General features: G+C 37.6%; 1 protein-coding gene across 1 annotated transcript in view; it reads right to left on the bottom strand.

Moving 5' to 3' along the window:
• LOC131068049 (prolycopene isomerase 1, chloroplastic) overlaps window positions 1-23924 on the bottom strand; it is a 76066-nt gene that overhangs the window by 40703 nt on the left and 11439 nt on the right. The window contains exons 2-10 of the mRNA XM_058003259.2: window positions 12659-12865; window positions 12438-12537; window positions 12025-12107; window positions 11831-11887; window positions 11579-11731; window positions 11374-11452; window positions 11021-11169; window positions 10739-10873; window positions 10423-10536 (exon numbers count right to left, since the gene is read on the bottom strand). Coding sequence (XP_057859242.2) covers window positions 10423-10536; window positions 10739-10873; window positions 11021-11169; window positions 11374-11452; window positions 11579-11731; window positions 11831-11887; window positions 12025-12107; window positions 12438-12537; window positions 12659-12865 — 1077 coding nt within the window. The remainder of the gene's footprint in view (window positions 1-10422; window positions 10537-10738; window positions 10874-11020; window positions 11170-11373; window positions 11453-11578; window positions 11732-11830; window positions 11888-12024; window positions 12108-12437; window positions 12538-12658; window positions 12866-23924) is intronic.

Raw genomic sequence — 23924 nt, 5'->3', positions numbered from 1 at the left:
GATGAAATCTTAAACTCTGGATATAATCCAATCTCCAACGTCTTCAGCAGCTCTTTCCTTTCTTTGTATCCTGATTTTGACATCGCACGTGTACAAAGCTGGAAGTTAGTCCTAGGATAAAAATAAATACTTGTAATAAAATTTCTGACTTTCTAGAGATTTAGCTAATTTAGAGCATGGAGTCAGGAAAATAATCCATACACTTGGTAAATTTTAGCAATTACATTCAAAGTGTGACAACACTAAGGCATGGAAGCCTTCCATAAAATTTATTTATACCTCCTTATGCTTAGAAAATATGCAAGCAAAGAATGCAAAGGAGTATACCGGATAAGTGGTGACTAAGGAAAAGTGTGAAAGGTTGTGTTTTCACACAATGAATGTCTGAAGACACCTTCCGCAGTCAACAATGGAGGTCAAAATTCTGGAGACAACCTAAAAGATCAGACTTTCAAAAACATGTTGTAATCTTCAAAATGTGCATAAAATCAATAAAAATCAGCTTTATTGAAGAAAACAATCATTTTCTGGAATGTAAGTATGGCTGGTAAAATTTAGTTTTCTGAGGACAAGTCTGAAAATCAAACACTTCAGACTTACCAGCACCTTGCAAAGTGGTTTAAATCCCTGAAAATGATGAAAAATTGCTAGGGAAACAGCCCCAATCAAATTCGCCAAAATTGGTTAGGTGGCTGGAAATGAAAATTTCTGAGGACAACCACCTAACAATGGAGTTTCAGACCTGCAATAGTGATAAAATGGTCTAAAAAATGCACAGAAAACTCCATAAAACACCTCTGAATGCTAAATGTTTAAGTTGGAATTGGCTGGGCAATAAAAACTTAAGTCTGAAAATTAATGGCAGCCATTAATGGAGGTCAAAATCTGAAGCAAACCTCAGATCTGAAGCGAATCAGCAGGCTGGAAGTGATGGCAGCCAACAAACATGCATGAAAATCATCAAAATATGGCACCAGAGCACCTCCTAAGCAAAATCGATATTTTCCCAAGTCTAGCGCCAAAATGGAATTCTGAAAATTTGATGTCAATGGCAGCCTTGATCTGCAACAATGAAGGATGGCAGCAATCTGGAAAAATTGCGCAAGTTGGGGTTGGATACCCCAAACACAAAAAATCGCCTTCCTTAGCAAAAATCGAAATTTTCAAAATTCTGAAAATTATTGTTAATGGCAGCAATCTGGAGCAATGAAGGTCTGAACAGCAGCAAAAATGGTGGAGGAAAAATCGCCCAAGTCTCTAATCATGAATTTGCCAACTTTTACCAAAAATTGCTAAATTTGAAAAAAATCGCCAAACTTAACAAAATCGAAAATCTGAAACTGGTCTTTAATGGCAGCCAAGGAGGATAAATCAGCAAGCTGGAAAAAATGGAGGAAAATAAATCCTTAATCCCACACTTCACAAAAACGCCTTGCTCAAAAATTCGCCCAACTTGGAGAAAAATCGCTTTCATGGAGACACCTAGTAGAAATAATAATAAAATAATGCTGAAGTTCTTCTCATATACTTGCTTTCACCTCCAACTTTCACCACACAAGCAATGTGGGATAAAAAACACTTGTATAAATACTTGCTTGGTGAAACCCTAACTTGCTTCTAGAAAGTTCAAACATTTAATAATTATTGCAAGTTATTAAATTTGCTTTTAAATTTTAAATAATCATTTAATAATTATTTAAAAGCAATCAAAATGGGGCTTATTTATTAAAATATTGCAATTTAAATCCAAAATGAAGCCTCCAAGGGAAAATCGATATCAGTTGGGATTGAAAAATCCCCTTCAAAAATCACATAAGTGTCAAAATTCGCCCCATAGGGGAAATTCGACCCATGCTTGGATAAAAATCCATGCTCAATTTCATCAAAATGCACATAAAAACCATCCCAAGGGAAAATCGATATGAGTTTGGACAAAAATCCACACTTAAAACTCACTTAGCTTGGAAAAATATCCCCCTAGTGGAAATTCGACCTCAGTTGGATAAAAATCCAGACTCAAAACTCTTCATAATACTCCCAGTGGAAATTCGATCCTTGTCTGGATAAAAATCTAGACAAAAATCCTCACTTAGTTGTCACAAAAATCCTGGTGGAAAATCGACCCAGGCATGGAATTATCTTTGCACTCCAGTCCGCACTCCTAGGAGAAATTCGATGGCAGTCTGGATAAATCTTGACACTTAGCCAAATTTTAGCATTTCCAGGGGAAAATCACTCCAGGTGTGGATAAATAGTGGGGGAAATTAGTGGCCAGTATGGATTCCAGGGGAAACCCATGTGTAGTATGGATTTTGAGTGGGGGAATGGGTTGGGTAGTCTGGAATGTGAGGGGAAAATCACCTCTAGCATGGATTTTGACCCTTTAACCATTGGAATAAGGATTTCCCTTAGGATTTTATCATTTTAACCACTCAAAATCACTCAGCGACTTTAAATTTGACTGGACTTATACTAATTTTCCAAAAATATGAGCGAAATGCTAGGAAAATATTGGAATAAAGTGCGAAACCAACTTAAATAATACCTTAGGAGCGAGAAAACAACTCCAAAAGGTCTGTGAATACCTTGGCACTTTAGAATGACTGATGCGCGTGTTTAAAAACACGTTAACGTTCAAAAGATCTATACTTAGACAAAACTTAGGATCATTAAAAATATCATCTTTTGCAACTTGATCGTAACACTTCAAAAACCCTAGACGGCACTAGGCATGATCAAAACTCCGAGACTCGGGCACGGGAAACGCAAAATTGCCCACTAAGCAGCCAAAACCCTAACCTAACAACGCAAAAAGTTGGCAAAGAGGGGGTCCCCGTTAGCAATGGGGCGATGTGTGAAAAGGTCACAACAGTGCCATCCTCCCATGTTCTGCTTGCTTGCATATGTTGTTCAGAAATTGATACACCGTTCTTTGGCTCATCTAGTCTTATCTATCCACTCACAAAGCCAATCATATATTTATCGGCAGCTCAAGGGGGAACAGTTACTGGAGAAAGAAATCAGCAATATGACAGTCTTTCAGATTACACCTAGTTGAGAATCTTGGCGGATGACAACCTTAATAGCTATTAAATAGGTCAAAAGAATGAAGATTTAAGTGTAAAAATGGTGGGGGTTTAATTGGTGTCGGTCTTCCCATGATGTTGAATGGAGGCTCGTGTCCATCGTCCAAGGGGATAATAAAAACAATAATGCGGAAACAATCAGCAATCAAACCCAGCTAGAGCAGCACGATGGCATGAAGACACTTTGGTAGCATGAGTAGATAAAATGACCAATAGGTAGCCATCACAATCTCTACTTTATTCAAGTATTTGGTAGGGTTTTGATTTAATTTTGATCCACGGGTATTCAAAAGCGAGACCAATTGATTTGAGAGATTCTTGAGTTGGATAGTAGTGTAGAGAAAGTATTTTTGTGTTTTTTTAAGAGATCTAATGTAGTGTCACCACATCCATTCTTTGCTTCCTCTTTTCAACTAGATATTAGAATAATTGTATATTCAATGATGGTCTATTACATCAATAGTCCTGTAGGTCTATGAATACAACAAATCAAGCTTATTGGGACACATCAGTTTTAGGAGCGATGGAAATGTCATTGTTGTTACCATTGTCGATCAGAGAATTACCAAACATTAGATAGACAAGTGCAGTGTTATTCTTTTATCAACTCAGTTTTATGTTCGGTGTTATTCTTGTTAGTGTTTGGTAGCTTCAAGAGATATTTTCTCCTTAATTAAAAGCAGGTCGGCCTACATATTCCAATTATTATCTTATTTTTTCTAAGGAGCCGACCTAGATGAATGGTCACCTAGATTGGTATATATGTAAGGTGGTGATCCTTCATTTCAATTTATCAATTCAATCATGTCATTCTTGCCTCTAGAAGAAGTTGGCCATTCCATTTGCAGCAAATCAGACAAACTAGCGCTTGAGGAAGGAGTTCGATATCTTCAGCATATTGGCATATTGCTTCAGATCAATACCTAAGGAGATGTTATTTCTGTTGTAAATTCACGCCTAGTGAGGTGCCTTCACTTCTTCACTGTATCGTCCTTGAGATTGGCCAAGTTGTAAAGGCAAATTTTTTGTATTATTCAATAAGAGATACTATTGGCTGGGTTTTTCTCCCTCAAGAAGGAGGGTTTTCCCAGGGTATTTGTTGTGTTCAAGTGTTTATTATTTTTGTACTTCTGCTTATTTCATTTCTGATCCTAAAACTAACATGGTATCAGAGCGGGTTCAAGAGATCCGATCAGATTTAATTAAGCAGATTCTCTATGAAGTTCATTTTAGGCATTGAATCTTATGTAGTCTACTGGCGTGGCACTCAAGAGGAGACATCTATATTGGAGGCGGATAAGTGGAAAAGATCGAGCATCTAGGGCCTGAACATTCGCATCTACTGCAAAGCTCTTATCTTATCATACAGCACCGCGTGAGCCTATAAGATCCATTGACAAATTACACAATTGACCCTCGAGGCTGCACGGTCACTATACATCATCAAGAATCGCGAAGGACACACGCATCTGACTTTGAACCTCAGAAGGAAGCGAAAGTTGAACATGCTAGCGAGACTGTATCTAGTGAATAAGACTTCGGATTATTGTCCAAGGCATCATCTTTTTGTAGTGAGAGTAGCAAATCCTCCACAGACCTATATTTCAAGCGCATCTATTTTCATCGCAAGCAATCAAAATTATTGGAGGCCCTATATTTGATTGCCTAGCCTGTGGTTCCTTCATGATCGGATAATCACATTTGTCGTTGCACAATGCAATTGCTAAGACAGGCGTTTGTTTTCTTGTTAGGCTATTTTGGCAGTTTGTGGTGGCTTCAATTGGCATTGTGGGCTGTATCCTTGGCAGCATCAAATCTCACAGGTTGTCAAATTTGATAGGACCGGTATTTCCATGATCGCTTCCATATTTGTGATCTGCAATTTCATTGTTTTGACCTCTACAAGGCCGTGGGCATACAAGGCTGGAGTGTATTCTTGCCTTGTGCCCAAGCTTACTTGAGTTGGTGATTAGACTATACCCCACGCAAGGAGTCATTGACCGATCTCATTCACAGTGGTGACTATTTGCTTGGCATTTGAGGTTACAACATTATTTCTATAGACAATTTCTGTAGAAGTCGTGTCTTGCTTGGAGATCGATCGGAGCACCTTATTTGCTATATCAGCCCCTCATTGTTTTTGTCGAGCCTTGTGAAGGAGTGAGGCATATTTTGGAGGACCCACATTGGCGCTTCATTTGTTCAATACGGGTGCCATAAGAGTTGGATCGTGGCTCCAGATGTAATTCAATTTCTTTGATGACATTGTCCTCAATGAAATCTTAGCTCCATGTTCCTGTGTATTTGATCAACTGGCCACTATTGCTTATGCTTGGCGAGCGTTGATATCCGAGGGCATTCACAGCTCCATTGGTCTTGGCAATCCTTGGCTCGCGAAGTTATTCATTGGAGGCCTAAATTTCACTTCATCGGTAGTTGTATAACATATATTTCATGTTTGTTGTACGTTGGGTGATCTGGTTCAGGCGGTTTGTAAGGTCGAACCTTCAACCGTTACTAGTGGCAGATTGTTTGAATCAGCACTTTATTCATTTATTGGCAGCAGCATACATCCATTAAGTCGCATCAATTTGTGCCTAAGATTGGAGTTTTCGTGGCATTAGGAATCGATCAAGCTCTCTTTTGGCTCGTCCTCTCTTGTTTGTACTGATGATTCTATCGGTTTGAGATTGGCCCGATATATTTTGATAGTGGTCATTGTATTTGGCATATGTTGCATGGTGTTTAGAGGTGATTTGAAGCACTTGGTGTCTTGGCCTTGGTGACATCATAAGTGGTCGATTGGTGTGCTTCGCTGGTGACTTGCTCAATCGTGGTGCTTGGTGCTTCTATTCATATCTTACAGAATTTTGCTATTGGTACATTCACCATCTCAACGGAAGTTTGTTGTTCCTATTCTGGGTACATCTAGAACAGATTTGAATCTTTAGGTGCAAAGATCAGGAAAGACAAATTGGTGGATTGAGAGGAAGATTAGACAATAAAGAGATCAGTATTTCATACCCTCGAATAATGTTCATGAATCTTTTATGTAGTTATTCGGAATAGTGAATCATGTATGCTTCTAGCATTGGTATTTCTCTTCAGGATAGGCTGATTCTATGAACTATTAGTAATCTCTCTAAAGATGCTTCCAGGACGGATCGAGGAGCATAAGTATGATGAGAGATTGCATTCAAGGGAGGAAGAGCTTGATGCATCCTGTGAGGAAGTCACGCAGGCTGAAGAATGGAGACACAGCTTGCTACCATGGGGCTAAGTTGGTGGCACATAACTTGAGACATCTCTCAAAGAGGAAGAACCTATCCAGATTGTCATTGTGATCAGTTTCTTCAAAGAGGAGGAATTAACATTCAGAGGGAGTGAAACAAACCAACAAAGGCAACCTTGGACGAGGAGATCAGAAGGTTGATGCTAGTACTTGGAGCTTCAGAGGGAGTCACATCATCATGAAAATTCCTTGTAGTGTATATTTCTCTGAGACGGAGAAATATGAGGTGAAAGACCTTGTAGTGTATATTTCTCTGAGACAAAGAAATATGAGGTGCAATCCCTTGTTCATCTCTAAGATTGAGATGAGATGTCATGTTGAGAGACTCCATGACGACATCACGTTGAGAGACTCCATGATGTACCCTTGTACTTGTGTTTCTTTCCACACATGGGAGTAGCCATGGTGGACGTCATGTTGAGAGACTCAATGACGACATCCCATTGAGAGACTCTGTGATGAACACTTGTACATGTGTTTCCTTCCACACATGGAAGTAGCCATTGTGGACATCATGTTGAGAGACTCCATGATGACATCACGTTGAGAGACTCCGTGATGAACTATTGTACATCTCTGAGATTGAGATTTGCTTTTTTAATGGGTGTAGCCATTATGGGTGTCATGTTGAGAGACTCCATGACATAGATATCTGGAATATATCTCCCTGGCTAAGAGGGGGTGTTAGTGTTTGGTAGCTTCAGGAGATATTTTCTCCTTAATTAAAAGCAGGTCGGCCTACATCAACTATTATCTTATTTTTTCTAAGGGAGCCGACCTAGATGAAAGGTCACCTAGATTGGTATATATGTAAGGTGGTGATCCTTCATTTTAATTTATCAATTCAATCATGTCATTCTTACCTCTAGGAGAAATTGGTCATTCCATTTGCAGAAGATCAGACAAACTAGCGCTTGAGGAAGGAGTTCGATATCTTCAGCATATTGGCATATTGCTTCAGATCAATGCCTATTAAGGAGATGTTATTTCTGTTGTAAATTCATGCCTAGTGAGGTGCCTTCACTTCTTCATTGTATTGGCCTTGAGATTGGCCAAGTTGTAAAGGCAAATTTTTTGTATTATTCAATAATATAAGATACTATTGGCTGGGTTTTTCTCCCTCAAGAAGGAGGGTTTTCGCAGGGTATTTGTTGTGTTCAAGTGTTTATTATTTAGGTACTTCTTCTTATTTCATTTCTGATCCTAAAACTAACCATTCCTATATTATCCTCTCCTCTGCAGTGTATTGCTGATCTGATTGACAAGAAATAAGATAAATAAACACCGTATTTTGCTAATTAAATGACAAGTAGTTCTCCTAAATTTCTTCTTCCAAATTCTCAATTGTTGCACAAAAATAATTATTCCACATGGAAGACCAAACTCAAAGCTCAACTCAAGTTAAAGGAAGTTTAGAATGTGGTTAGTGGCACCACTACACGACATAAGATTGATGATAATGAGCAAGCCAACAGAAACGCAAAATTGATCATGTTCAACGTGTCTAATGAAGTTCAGCCATTTACCCGAGATTTGTCCATAGCCAAAGATGCATGGGACAAGCTCAAGATAATATAGATAGTGTATGAGACGAAGAATCAAAATCAGATCCTAAATTTGCATAGTCAACTACATAGCCTGAAGATGAAAAATTGAGAATAGTTGGAATCCTTTATCAAAAGGATTGCTATGTTGAGAGCCTCCCTACAAGCCTTGGTTGAAACAATTGAGGATGTTGTCTTGGTGCCCATAATTTTCCAAGCACTACCTTCCAGATACAAAGTGTTTGTGACAACTGAATGTCATAAAATAGACAACCAATTTTGAGAAGCTTGCAAATCTACTTTAGAAAGAAGAGTCTTTAAGCAAGGAAGATGGTGAGAAGGATCATGCAATGACCAACACCATAAAGGCAAAAAGCCTAAGAAGCAATTTGATAGACCTCCCAAATCTAAGAATTCGTCTAGATCTTGGAAGTATCCAATTTAAGGAAGAATTGGGCATGATATGAAAAATCTGTTGGTACAACTCCTTGGCCCAAGGATCATCCAACAAACCACATCAAAAGAAGACATTTCAAAGTGGCAATACAACCCATGTATGTAAGTTAGCTAGCTTGATGGTGGAGTGCTTACAAGCACATTTTCTAGACCCCTTGTTGTGTTTGTGCTTTGAACAACACATTGAAGGACATTGGGAAGACAAATAGGGTGAAGGAAGTGGTGGTAGAAGCTAGATATATATAGATATTTATTTGCAATCATCACACTTCATTTGCTTTGTTTAGGACTTTTCAAAGAAGGAATTCTTCAAGCTCGCGGATACTAGATATGTCAGCTACTTCATTTTGTTAAACATGATGGTTGAGATGCAAAAGCTCATACAATTAATAGCGGTTAATTCAAAGTGGGTTAGATGGTCAAAGGCAAGCACACCTAAAGGGAGTAATATGAAACAAAAAGTACTTGATGATGATTCGTAATCCAAATTAAGGTAAGAGATTGTTGGTTTTAATATTGAATTTTAAAAATTAATTTAGAGTTACTCTAAATTTATTTTCATTCTTTGTAGTAGCATTCACTTTATCATTTGAGACTTAAACTCTTAATCTTTTTTCACATTTTAATTTGTGTAACTTTTTTGCACTATAGACATGTTTCTCCTTCATCGAACCTATTGTGCAAGTCATAAGCTATGTTGATAACTTGAAACGGACTCTCCTAGCCTTGGAGTGATTGGTTTATGAAACCTTTGATAGCATGCTTGGGTAGATGAAACAAGTTATTTATAGCAGGGATCCTACTTTGGGATTTTATGAGAAGCATATTAGACCTATTGTGATGTGGTGATGGAACACAATAAACACCCCACTTCATATGGAAGCCTATGCTATAAATTCCAAATGATATGTAGCTTGGCCTAGAATAGTGCCTCCATCTCATGGTGAAGGTGAAAGAAGCACTCATGAAGGCCCTTCGAAAAATGTATGTTGATGAGGTGTCTTTTTAATTCATACACAATGGCTTGACTTTGTCAATCTTCATGATCCAACCTTCAGCAAGCTAGATGTTAGGACAAATAGAGCTAAATTAGCTCAAAATAACCATATTAAATGGTGGATGTGGCGTGGCAAAGATGCAAAGAATTGAGGATACTTGCCACTCACCTCCTTTCACAAGTTGTTAATTCCTCAATTGTGGAGAGGAATTGGTCTACATATAGCTTTATCCAATCAATCAAGAGGAACAATCTTATCTTTAGATGGTTGGAGAAATTATTGGTTGTACATAGTATCTTGCAGCTACAAGATCAGCAAACCCTTGAGTATTTCCAGATTACAACCTCACATTGGGATGTTGATCCCGAAGATACTAAATAGGTTGATGAGGGAGAGGCACATAAGGGATTAGTTGGGGTTCCATTGCATAAAACCATCCCTCATAGTGGCAGTGACTTGGACTCCAAATCTCATTTTGATGTAGATCTACTAGAGGTAGATTCTGATTAGGGAGAGCTATATACTTTCTATATTTTTTGTCATTGTGTAGTTGAAAACTTGCAGCATAGGATATTTTAGTGCAATTCTTATATAATTTATATGCGCATTGACAATGAAAGCATTTAAATTTCATTATTTTGTTCATCAATTCTCATGTGAAATCTCAAATAAAGTTAAATGCTACGTATTAAGTTTCTATAATGTCTATGATGAATGCTTTGCTTTATCAATGTCATCATATGAACATTTGAAATTTCCTTATATTTTAAAATTTTCCTTATGTTTTAACAGCCATCCCTTGCCAACTCCTAAAAATTGGCCAAAACAAAACCCATACTAGAAGAGCACATCCCAAGAACTTGGGAAAGCATCAATTAATAATTACATTTTTTATATAATTTAGTAGCTTATTAGGATCTCCATATAACCATTTTCCAAATTTCCCAAGGAAAAATTATATTTTATGACACAAACAACAACGATATCACAATATTAATAAAGGCTTCTGTTAAAAAATTTAGAAGAACATGCTAACAAAGGTTTACCTCTTTAAAATTTATTGCTTCTTTCAGGCCTGGAAAAAGTGTCTTCTCCAACCTGCTAATAATTTCATCAGCCACAGCTTCTTTCTTGGCATTATAATCTGCAAATGAGAGGTCCTAGACAAGCCCACCAATTGTTAGACAGTTTCCTTAAACAAACATAACGGCATTCATGTAAATAGTTTAACACAATAGAAAGGTATACCATGAAATGATTTATGAACATATTTAGCTAGAATAAATTTGGCTTTCATTGCTGCAGATTCACTTGATCCCTGTCTTTCATGATTTCTTTCAAAATGCATGTTCAAAATTATACCTTCCAATCATCAATCCAAGCAGTAGTAAAGACATGAAGAATATGGCAACCCTTAGGAGCTAGTGACGGATCCAAAACAGTTGGAATACTAAGAAAAATGCTTCCATAAGGTTCCTCTAGTTTTCCCCAGTCATCCTGATACAATAAAATTAATTTCCAATGCATTTCAGCAAAATTGAAATCTGGTCAAATATGCAATCAGTCATTTAGTAAGTGTTAAGTATCTGGAATTCCATCTATTCAATTGTGCAATTTGAACATGCATTCTAGTAATCAAGTTACCTCTAGAATAAAATGATGGCAATCTGTACCCACTGGCAAAACACTCTCTTTCACTCCCAAGTGAATGGAAAGAAAAGAGGGTGCTTTCACATATAAACTCTGAAAACTTTGTTCCTCTTTAGGAAGCTCCTCTGGTCTTAAAAGTCGTCCTGCAAGGAAAGATCAAGTAGGATAAGTTCTATCATATATTGGAAGGAAAGTATAATATATCTAGTCTCTCCTGATCAATAATAAAAAAATATTTATCAGCAATACTGCAACAGTTGATAAATAGCACTGCATCCTTTAACAAGCATACAACTATATTTCCAAAATTTTAAAAAAAATTGATTATAAATTATCAAATTGTGTACCAAAAGTATCCCATCTGGTTGCATTTGAAATGATCTTCTTGGCATAAAATTCTCTGCCATCAGAGAGCCTTACTCCTACCTACACATCCAAGAGCTCCCAATGTGAAAAGGTAATTTTCACCGTCTTAAAATCCTAAAGCAGTTTGTGGGTGTCTCTTAGTAATCAATAGACATAAAGACAAAAAACTAAAGGATATGGACTCACAGCCTTCCCGTTTTCCAGTTTAATATTTGTGACATTTGCCTTATATAGAATCATACCACCATTATCGACTAGGCCTTTAGCTAGATTTGTGGCAATTCCACCCACACCACCAACAGGATAATTTATCCCTCCAAAATGTCTATCACATAGAACCTGTTATATAAAGATGTGTCAGCAATTAAAGTTTTAAGAGCATGTCCCATTCACAAACCATCCATGATTTCTGTAATGCCATGTGAAGTCATAACTTACCATACTTGCATTTATCATTGGTGTCCGCAAAGCCTTTACTGTGCTCACGATGAAGCACTGTAAGAAGCAAGTCAACAAGGTATCAGCTAGTTACAATGTATGCAATCATTTATTAACGTTAGTCCATTTGCCAATAAAGAAACATGGATCCAATAAATGGCTATTGTTTGAAATTGAGAAAGTTTGAGACCAACCTCAGCATCAATGAAATTGAGTAAAACTGGATCTTTAATATACTTCCGGGCTATGTCACCAGCATTTTGTGGCAAGTAAGAGGCTACAAAACATTATACAATAAGAATTTACTATCATTCTCTGCATTAAGTAAGCATTGTGCTACATGTAAAAAATATGGCTGTTGCAGGTACTTTGTAATTCTAGCAATGGTCATTCCTTTTTGTGTTTCTATCAACTAACATGTTATAATATTAGAACTATAGGTTAAGATATATTTAAATTGTAAAAGCTATGAAATTTTAGTCATTTAGTCAAAGAGATTATTATCCCTATTAATAAAACCTATAACAAATAAGAGGAATTGTTATAATTATTAAATCCAAATATTTTGGTGTCAAATTCACAGAAAATGATATTATGAAACAATTACCAAGAGTTAAGCACGCCAATGGATTCTTAAAAAACTGGCCAAAAAGATATAATGGCTCCTCCAATGACTTCAATTCCAGTGAGTTCAAAGAATTGAACACCTGCATTTCAGCAAACCACCTCAGATGTGGAGAATTTTTTACCAAACATAAAAAATAAATTAAGAAAGCATGTATAGCAGTCTTAGCATTAACAGTAAAATAATAAATATGCTTGGCTAACCTTCCAACATTCATTGTAAAATCGGGAAATTCCTTCCTTTTCATGGGGGAAATAACTAGTAAGCTCAACAAGAAAATCTTCAAACTCTCTATGCACACGAACAGAAAGACCCCCTGGCAAATGGTAGTGAACAGTTGTTGGATCGGGTATGACCTCCATTTTGCAACCAACAGTTGCTAATGCTTTTGTGATTAGATTTATAGAGCCCTGCATGTGACCATAAAGAGATCAAAACTTGATTTTCAAATAGTTTATCTTCCCATTAAATCTGATTAGCCCCATTAAATAGTATCAAATAAAACATACTATAATGATGCTTCATCCAAAATAGGAGTAGCTTGGAAAGGTAATATTTTTAGATAAGTCAATTAACTATATTGACAAATATGTTGAGCTGAGGAAAAAAGGCATATATGTCATTTCTTTCATCGTATGATAAACCATAAAATAATCTTGCATGCAAATGGAGTAAATACAAAACTAGTAGAGGTCTTCTTTAAGCTTGTCACATTTCAGACTAAAAATACATAATTTTAGTTGTAGCGGGGTGGTCATTGTGTTGCATCTCTCTTCAATAATTTTGTGTGCCTATTTAAGAAAGTTTCTTCAAGATCTTACTATTTCTCATTTATGATAGTCTCCATCTTCTCAATCATTGAGTTGATGCTATCATATCTCTTTCAAACAAGGCTTATCCCTGTCAGTAATATATATCATACTCAAAACAGCTTAGTGATATTTAGGAGATATTCCACTCATCCTCACCAAGTGTCATCTAAGATCATCGAATTAATATTCATTGTCCTCTCATTGATGACTTACCTCCATATGGACCAAGCTTGTGTGATGACCATGTTAGAAAGTGCCTCCCAAACCTTTCAAAAGTCATCTCAAGCTGATTATGTTGGAGACAAACAAGTCTCACCAACCTATTCTAAAATAAAAATAAAATATTAAAAACAAACTTCAAATAGAAAAACGTGACTAAATTAAGTTTTAAAAAAATAAATTTTTAAGTGACTAGCGTGAAACATAATTTTTTATACTATTTAACTTACCTTTAGCAACTCCAATTACGAATATGATTTGAATATGCCCTACAACATATGTTGGTTGGGATGAACATTCAGAATGATACACCTTTTCGATCCAATCAATTGTGTTGCCAATCTTTTGTAGCAATTTTGAAGGAGTGAAGAGCACAAGGTGTCCAAAAGATGTCTGAATATTCTTCAACCAACAAACCAAATGCTCTACAATTCTTCGTATTGTCTATTATGACTTGAATGGCACTACGAAACCCCACTTCCTCAATGGTTGTCATGGATATGTTAGCAATAAATTGGCCATCCTTCACCTCCCCCTCACAATCTATGACTCTCTCAAAATCATTACTCCTTTAGAGGACACTACGATCACATTGATCAAGGATTGATTTTTGGTATCTTTCCATCCATCGAAAATGGACACCCCTATCTCGACCCATTAAGCCAGCATGGACTTCCAATGAATTTTCTACAAGTTTGACCTCCTTTTCCAATAAAGCACTACACACCTCCTCGTGACCTAGGTTCTTGTACTCTTATAGACCCTCATTAATTTTTCTCACTATTGCTTGCCCATATGGTGAGAAAGCAACATTGAAAACTAATCCATTTGCATAAATACATCTGGTTAGCTATTGATCAACAATATCTCAAGACTTATTTTGAAAATTTATTTCTACTAATTCCTTGGTCTCTTATGTGTAATAGGGTTGATTGAAGCATGGACAAAAATAAGAAACTCTCTACCACAACTTTAGGCTTAGATGGAGGTAGAGGAGACTTCATTCCTCAAGAAACTTTCTTTGTCAAAGGATGATTTGCTTGACATTCTACTACTTCATCTACTTGCTCCATTTGAAATGCCTTTAAGTATCACCTCCTTCCCATTGTGTTGGAAACATAGCTCCATCTTTTGAAAATCGTGATGGTATCTACTAGTGGCTTGGGTTTCTGGAACATGTACCTCCGTTCTTAGCACTCCATTTGAAATACCTTGAAGTATCACCTCCTTCCAATTATGTTGGAAACATAGCTCCAACTTTTGAAAATCTTGATAATAACTACCAAGAGAATGTAGCAACTGAATGCCCAAAACTATATCCATATCGCCCATGCGTACCACATATAAATCATCCTTAACTTGATATCTTCCCAAGGATAAGTTAGGCTATTGTAATCCCCCCCTACAAGGAATAATATGGCCATGCACAAGCCTAACATTAAACCTATTAAACTTGTTACTACACAAGCCTCTCCTAGCAACCAAATGTGTATCTATGAAATTATCGGTAGCCCCACTATCAATCAACGCTATCACCTTGTGACCCTGCAAGACTCCTCAAACCCTAAAAACATGATACTCGGGGATCCATGAAAGCATAGCAAGAATGCCGCTTGGAATCTTGTCTTCTCTACTTTTGTACTCTGTCTCATTAATCATAGTGCTAGACTCAAGTCCTTCTACAAGATGAACCGTTATATAGCATATTTGCCCCTTCCCTGAGCATTTATGGCCTAGTTCCCATGACTCTCCATGAGAAAAGCAAAACTTCTTCCACCAAAGCTCATTCTTAGTTTACTCACCCTTGTTTGGTTTAAGAGGCAATTCTTTTGGTTGAGGGGTAACTTTTTGGAAGGTTTCCTCATGCTATTTTGTTGGTATATTTTTGGGATGGAATTTGATCTTGGTTGTTGCGTCTTCCAACTTCAATGCCTTTTGAATTGCATCTTGTAGAGATGTAGGGTCAAGAGTGCTCACCAAGCCCCAAAGTGACTCCATCAACCCCTCAATGGACAAGTAAGTGAATCTTTCCTTGGTAACATTCGTCACCATTATATTCTCTGAAATTCTACCACATAATGCTCTACTAACCCATGTTGCCTCAATCGTGTTAAATCTTTGAAATGCCTCTCTGGATGCTTCTAATCGAACCTAGCTATAAGTCTTTGAGTAAATTCAGCATATGTTGCAATATGTTGATGTCCTTGTGTGACAATTCCATGATGCCACCACTCGTGCAATCCCATTCAAATGAAGAATAGCAAACTTAACAGCTTCCTCTTCTGTCATAGGAAAAAGTGAGATATTTGTGTCCAATTTTTGGACCCAAGCTCTCAATATGACTCTTCCTGAACCATCAAATGTTGGGACTGACATCTTGCTTAATCTTTGTTGCAAATCTCTATTTCCTTGTGGCATGGTTTGTCTTCCCCTAAATCCATCCCTAGCATTGCAAAATTGTTTGAAAGGAATACCACACCTAACATCGTGATCAATCCTTGAATATTCATCTATGCAGGCCTCAAATGCTTCTTGATTTTACTCTTCTTCTTGGAGTGGTTTTGTTCTAGGAAGAAATGTGGGTTGAATAGGATGTGGTTCTGATCCACTTGGATTATTATTTATAATTAATCTATTAAGATTAGTGTCACTGCCTTCTATCCCATTGTTTTGTGTGTTTCTATGAGAATTATTCATGTTTTACATCATTCGGATGAGTAATTGATTGGTTTCCTCGTGTTGTTTCATCATTTGTTCATGTCAGCTATCTGTTCCACAAACATCTTCCACTCATCCTGATCGTCCATCTTGGTTTTACCACTAATTTACTTGTTTTCCTCTTAGAGTTCTGCCTCTATTTTTCTCTCTCTCCAAAGCCCTTTGAGCCCTTTGGCTTCACTGCAATAGTTAGATTTAGACCCACAGGGTGGCAAGATTGTTGTGCTCTAATACCAATTTTAATGTCCCTTTCCTTTTTTTGCCTTTAAACAATAATTCTAACTCAAAGATGATACTTGTATTTATATTTATAAATATAACTTAATAAAAGTAATTAATCTTATTATAATATTCAGTTTTATTACTTTGACATAATTCTGAAAATAGAATTATCTTGATTTTCTGCTATAATTCTCCGTTCTATTTGGAGCTATTTTTCCTTGAATGTTTGTCCTTATTATCTAGACAAGTTATGGGTTTTCAATAACTTGATAGGATAAGTAAGGGCTTTCTTCCTTTAATCTCTTAATTTTCCTTGGAGGAAATAAGCCACAGCCAGACCAACAATGTACTACCCACAAAGGGGCCAGCAGCTCCAACTCTAGCAATAAATGGAAGGTCCTAGGTTCTAGTCCTAGCTGGTATATGAGAAAGAGCTCAACATGATATTCAAGCTAGGGTAAGCCAGGAGACCCAAGCCCCTGCATTGTGGCTTATGGGGGGTTGCTGGAAATAAGCCACACCCAGACCAACGATGGACTAGCCACAAAGGGGCCAATGTCTTAGTGGTAAAGAACTCCACTAGCAAATGGAGGGCCTTAGGTTTGGGTCTTAGCTGGTCCATGAGCAGCAACTCAACAAGATATGGATTATAACAAAATTTACAATGAGTAAAATGCACATAAATAGTCAACCAAAATGCAGATATTTCTCATTCTGTCTTTGATAGGTCAATCAAAGCTTAAAAGGGTTGTCAATTGATCAACACTGATTTCACCATCATTGATGCATTTGCTAACTAAAACTTCCAACGTGCAAGGGTTTGAAGCTATAGATTTCAGTTTCAACCTTTCTTTTATAGATTCTCACACATGTCCAAGGGTGAAATTTCAATGCTTAGTGAAATTCCCTTTAATTTGCAATATTACAAGGTCTTTAGTTGAGTTTTCGTGTAGATGGTGCATCTATCTTGCAAGTCTAAATCTAGCTTATATCATTTATTATTTCTCTATTTTGTTCTTTGAAGCCTTTTCAATTTTAGAATTAGATCGTAAAGTTGGCTTCATCATATATATATGCCTACAATGATTACTAATAGGGCATGTTGGAGCCCAATTTCACAAGCCTTGAAAATTGCAAGATTGGCCAAGTTTTGTCTACTTTTGTGCATTTTCCTTGTCTATCCATCATAGATAATGGACTCCTCCCCTTTGTCATTTTTTTCCTAAGGATACTCAGCTAATGTGTTTTTTTATCATCTGTCCTTAGTGAAGTTATTGGGGAATTCCTATGGTCAAGCTTGTCTTATTGTTTGACTGGTGGTGTGTCTATTCTTCATTCGTAGGTTCTTGAACCTTCACAAGATTTTTTCACTTTTGCACTAGGTCCTAAGGTTCCAAGTTTCCCTGAAACCCCAACCCCCACACTCTTCAATGCTCTTTCCACCCTTGGTCCCCTATCCCCATTCTATTCTTCCTTCGTAGGTTCCCAAGCCTTCGCAAGATTTATACACTTTTGCACTAGGTCCTAAGGTTACAAGTTTCCCCGAAACCCAAATCCCCACACTCCTCAATGCACTTTCCACCCTTGCACTCAATCCCTTAGTGCCAAGTCCACACAATGGTCTAATCCTAATAGCCTCTTGTCTCTTGCCTCCTATTCTAACCCAACCTGTATTCTCCTTTTCAGTGGGTGAACTTTGAATTTTAGCACCAAGTCCCTCATGCAAGGTCCACTCCACACCTCAACCCTCGCGACCTCTTAATCCACACTCTCTTGTGTCCCAACCCTTGTTCGCTCCCCGAAAATGAGGCCTGATCCTTTCCCCATCCTCTCCTCCCTTGTTCTTGATCCCTCTCGAGGTCCAAACCCCGATATCCTACAAGACTTCTTCCCTCCTAGGACCTAACCCCCACTCTCCTATTTTCCCTTCAAAGCCAAATCCTTTGAGGAAAACATGCACCTTCAAATCCATATCCAAGTCCCAATTCCTCTTGTGATCACAACTTCTACAGGCTCTTCTCCCCAAAACTTCCTAAGTCAATGGTCCCTCCCAAGACCTAACAACTAGCCTTCTCCTTTTTCCCTAGTATCAAGTTCTTCAACTCTCCCCACTAGTCCAAGTACCAATTTCCTCCCACTTCTCGATTCTCACTGTACTTTCTTGCATTTCTTCACACAAATTCACAAACTTCCTCAGCTCTCCAAAATCAAGTTCTAAGGTCCCTCCTAGACCTAAAAGGCTACAGAATCACCTATTACCCCCCTGCAACCCTCGACAAGCAATTTCACCTTCCTCATAACTTGCCCATCACGTCTAAATGCTTGGATTTAACCCTTCAATCTCTAATTCATCCTTCGTACTTAAATCCATGGTTTAATCTCATAAGCACAATTTCAAATGAGGATTTGTTGCATATATTATGAGCCCTACTACCATTAACAAGGGTGCCATTAATGAGGGTCATTGGAGTTCTTCCCACCTAGATCCACCGACTTGCACAACCCCCACATGCCAGATCCACAACTTCTTCCACCTAAAGCTCCCATGAGTTGCTAAATGTCAAAAACAAATAAATATATATATATATATTAACAAAGAAACAAAACTCAGACTCAAAGAAGACTTGGTGAGGGTGACTCGACTCAAAACTCGAGACTTGGTAAAAAAACTTGGCACGAACTCAACAAAGACTTGGCAAGTGCAAAACCCAAGAAATTTAGAGATTTTTAAGGATTTAGATTTATTCTTATTCTAAGGAGTAGTTCTTAGCAAGCAAAAATGGTGAATGGACTTAAAGTCGAAGATAGACTTGAAGGTACTTCAAACTTCACTTCGTGGAAGTTTAGAGTTCTTATTGCACTTGAAGAAAATGATCTTCTTCAGTTTGTGGAAAAAGAAGATTTACCTGAGACAGAAGATCAAAAGGAGAAACTTCAATTCAAGAAGAATGCCATAAAAGCGAAGATCTTGATTGACTCCGTCAAGGATCACTTAGTGCCTCTCATTTCCAAAATGACAACTGCAAGAGACGTTCAAAACCTTGGAAGGTCTATATGAGATCAACAACACAAGTAGGGCTCTTGCATTTCATCAAGTCAAGATGGCGAAAAGAGAATCAGTCATGTCATTCTTCATGAAGATCTAAGAACTAAGGGATCAACTAAGCACTATTGGAGATCTAGTGGTAGATAAAGATCTTGTCATGTTGGCATTGAATGGCCTTCCTCATTCTTGGGAGCCATTTATTCAAAGTATAAGTGGGAGATCCAAATTGCCTAAGTTTGATCGTCTTCATGTTGATTGCATCCAAGAAGAATCTAGATTAGCTGCAAGAGGAATTGTCAAAGGTTCTCAAAATGAAGACTCTCATGTCCTTACCACTCAATCTACTAAGAAGAAAGGAAGAAAATGGAGAAAAGGCAATTTCAAGAGGAATAGAGATCAAAGATCAGACCTTGCACTTGATTCAAAGAAGAAGAAGAAAGATCTCTCCCACATTCGATGCTTTAGATGTGACAAGTTTGGTCACTATGCAAGAGATTGTTTGACAAGGCCTAAGAAGCAACAAGAGGCAAACATTAATGAAGTCTCAACTCAAAAGGACGCAGAAGACAACTCTAATGGATTCTTCTTCATATCTGCCTTATCAAATAATGTTCCCATGGACAGTGACACCTGGCTAATTGATAGTGGAGCTTCTCGACACATCACAGGCTATCGAGAACATCTTTCAGATTTGGTGGAAAGGGAATCTAATCTTCAAGTGATCATTGGAGATGACGCACGCTATTCAATAAAAGGATTTGGTGCTACATCACTCAACCTAGAATCTGGAATTTCTCTTCATCTAAGTGATGTCTTATTCGTGTCAGGAGTCTTGTGTCTATTTCAGCCTTGGAGGACAAAGGTTATCAAGTTGCATTTTCATAAGGGAGAGTTCTTGCATGGCCAAAGAAATCCAGCATCAAGATTGCACGTGTGATCAGGAATCGACATGAGAGTTTGTACAAGCTTTCCACTCATCCAATTCAAGCTCTTCTACGTGACTCTTCCAATTCCGGCGAACTATGGCATAGAAGACTTGGGCATCTACATTTTAAAGCTCTTCCATCATTGGAGAAGATGGTTAAAGGTATTCCTAAACAATGTACATAATGGTACTTGTAAAGGTTGTGCTATGGGTAAAAATACTAAGAGTCCATTTCATAGCAATGAAAAAAGGTCAAAAGAAATTTTAGATCTTGACATCTTGTACATTCTGATTTATGTGGTCCAATGTCAATGGCAACCCTAAGTGGATTTTTGTATTATGTAACTTTCATAGATAACTACTCTAGGAAGACTTGGATTTATTTCTTAAGGTCTAAAGTGTTGAAATGGATAGCTAATTCGGATTATATTTTAATGTTGCCTTGTGGCAATTAAAATATTAATCATATTGTAATAAGGTTATGAAATTACATGTCTAATAGGGCTGGGCCCAAAATGAAACATGGTATAACTTGCAATTTATGTAGGCCCCAAATTGGGCGCCAAAAGGGCAAAACTAAAATATGTAAAATAGCGGCAATTTTGTTAAAGCCGACTTGGAAAACTTGAACATGAATCTTGTATAAAAACAAGATTCATTTCACACTTCAAATACAATGCATCATCTTCATCAAGTGTCGTTAGCCTTATGTGAATCATCCTTCCAAGAGCAGCGAACTGTCTTCTTGAGGCAGCGATTCATTCCTAGGAACAGCGAATTGTCTCAGTAGCAGCGAATCACATTCACAGTCAGCGAATTCACTCCTATGCTCTAAAAATGATCTGCATGACAGCAAATAGCAAATCTTGATATTGCAGATAAGTTTATCAAGCTATTCCTTGTGCCCTAGTTTGGAATCTTCATTTTGTTGTTCTTATTCATATGATTGCTTCAAGTGTTGAAGCAAAGTTGTATACTGATATTGTCTAATATAAACTGAGATCTTGTTGCTGGGTTTTTCACCTCCAAAATGGAGGTTTGCCCAGGGTACATGTGTGCTATGTGTATGATTTATCTTGCATTTTGATTTTTCATTCTATATTGCTAATCTAATTACTTAAAATCAACATGGTATCAGAGCTTGGTTCGAATTAGGGGTAATCAGATTGATTGTAGTTGTTCCTCCTCTTCCTATTTTGCTCTTATCACTTCATTCGAAATGTTGAACTATCTTAGGGTTAAAGATAGATTGGATAGTGCATCCAACTTCACGTCATGGAGATTCTAAATCATGCTTGCATTGAATGGAAGTGATCTTGCAGACTTTGTGGAGAGATCATCCATTGAACCTGAGGCAGAAGAGGAAAAGACTTCATGGAGGAAGAAAGATTTTCAAGCTCAGAGAATGTTGGTTGACTCCGTGAAGGATCATATTGTACCTATCATCTCTAAGCTAAAGACTGCCAGCGAAATGTTCAAGACATTGGAAGAGATGTACGAAATCAACAACACTAGTCGTGCTCTAGCTTTGAAGCAGCACCTTCATCACATCAAGATGATGAAAGGTGAATCCGTCATAGAATACTTCATGAGGATTTCTGATTCGAGAGATCAGCTCTCATCCATTGGGAAGGTTGTTGATGACAGTGACTTGACCATGCTTGCTCTCAATGGTCTTCCGGCATCTTGAGAGTCTTACATTCAAGGAATTAGTGCAAGATCAGAACTTCCCAAGTTCGATCGTTTGAGAGCAGATTGCATACAAGAAGAGTCACGGTTGATAGCAAGAGGAATTGAGCGTGATCATTATGATGTAGAAAATCAAGTCCTTTCTTCGCATATGGTTAAAGGCAAAGGAAGGAAGTGGGATAGAGACAGAGATTCAGATCCTACCCTAAATCAAAAAGGAAGGACTTATCTCACATCCAGTGCTTTAAGTGTGACAAGTATGGTCATTTTGCTCGGGATTGCAAATTCAGGTACACTCCTCTTGCTTCTTCTGCAGAAATTGGCATAGGGACATCACAGGAGGAGCAAAGGTCAAATGAAGACTTCCTTTTCTAAAAGGAGGAAATGTTGGGAGCTTGACATCTTTAGCTTCAGAGGGAGCTTGTCAAGCTCAAAGGGAGCTTGTCAAACTCAGAGGGAGACAGCTTCTTTCAGCTTCAGAGGAAGCCTCATCTTTTGGGTAATGCATTCTTCTCTGGGAGAAGTTTGAGGTGAAAGCCCTCATTCCACCCTCTGTGAGTAGGTATGGTGGATCCACCCTCTGCGAGTAGGCATGGTGGTGATGCATGGAAGAAATTCCATGATGAGTTCGTTCACCCACTGGGAGTATCTATGGTGAACGTTTTTATCTATGGGAGTAGCCATGGTGGCAGCCACTATGTGACTTGATTACTCATAGAATCCTCTGTAGGTAAGAGGGAGTGTTGAAATGGATAGCTAGTTCGGATTATATTGTAATGTTGCCTTGTGGCAATTAAAATATTAATCATATTGTAATAAGGTTATGGAATTACATGTCTAATAGGGCTGGGCCCAAAATGAAATGTGGTATAACTTGCAATTTATGTAGGCCCCAAATTGGGCACCAAAAGGGCAAAACTAAAATATGTAAAATAGCAGCAATTTTGTTAAAGCCGACTTGGAAAACTTGAACATGAATCTTGTATAGAAACAAGATTCATTTCACACTTGAAACACAATGCATCATCTTCATCAAGTGTCGTTAGCCTTATGTGAATCATCCTTCCAAGAGCAGCGAACTATCTTCTTGAGGCAGCGATTCATTCCTAGGAACAGCGAATTGTCTCAGTAGCAGCGAATCACATTCACAATCAGCGAATTCACTCCTATACTCTGAAAATGATTTGCATGACAGCAAATAGCAAATCTTGATATTGCAAATAAGTTTATCAAGCTATTCCTTGTGCCCTAGTTTGGAATCTTCGTTCTGCTGTTCTTATTTATATGATTGCTTCAAGTGTTGAAGCAAAGTTGTGTACTGATATTGTCTAATATAAACTGAGATCTTGTTGTTGGGTTTTTCACCTCCAAGAGGGACGTTTTCCCAGGGTACATGTGTGCTATGTGTATGATTTATCTTGCATTCTGATTTTTCATTCTATATTGCTAATCTAATTATTTAAAATCAACATAAAGAGTTTGATGAAGTCCTACGTAGATTTAAAGAGTTTAAGGCCCGAGTAGAAAACTTATCTAGTAAGAGAATTAAAGTTTTAAGTCTGATAATGGAGGTGAATACACCTCTGGTAGCTTTTGTGATTTCTGTATTGAGGCAGGGTTCAAGAGGGAGTTTTGTATCCCTTACAACCCACAGCAAAATGGGGTTGCAGAAAGAAAGAACAGATCCATTGTTGAAGCTGCAAAAGCCATGATCCATGATCAAGACCTTCAAACCTTTCTTTGGGCAAAAGCTTCTAGAACAGCAGTGTATGTTCATAATAGATGTCCTCATCGGATATTGCAGAATATGACTCCAAAAGAAGCCTTTTCAAGGATTA

Source organism: Cryptomeria japonica, chromosome 6 (genome assembly GCF_030272615.1).
Source record: "Cryptomeria japonica chromosome 6, Sugi_1.0, whole genome shotgun sequence".
Lineage (NCBI taxonomy): Eukaryota > Viridiplantae > Streptophyta > Pinopsida > Cupressales > Cupressaceae > Cryptomeria > Cryptomeria japonica.
This window is presented reverse-complemented; position numbering and strand designations above follow the sequence as displayed.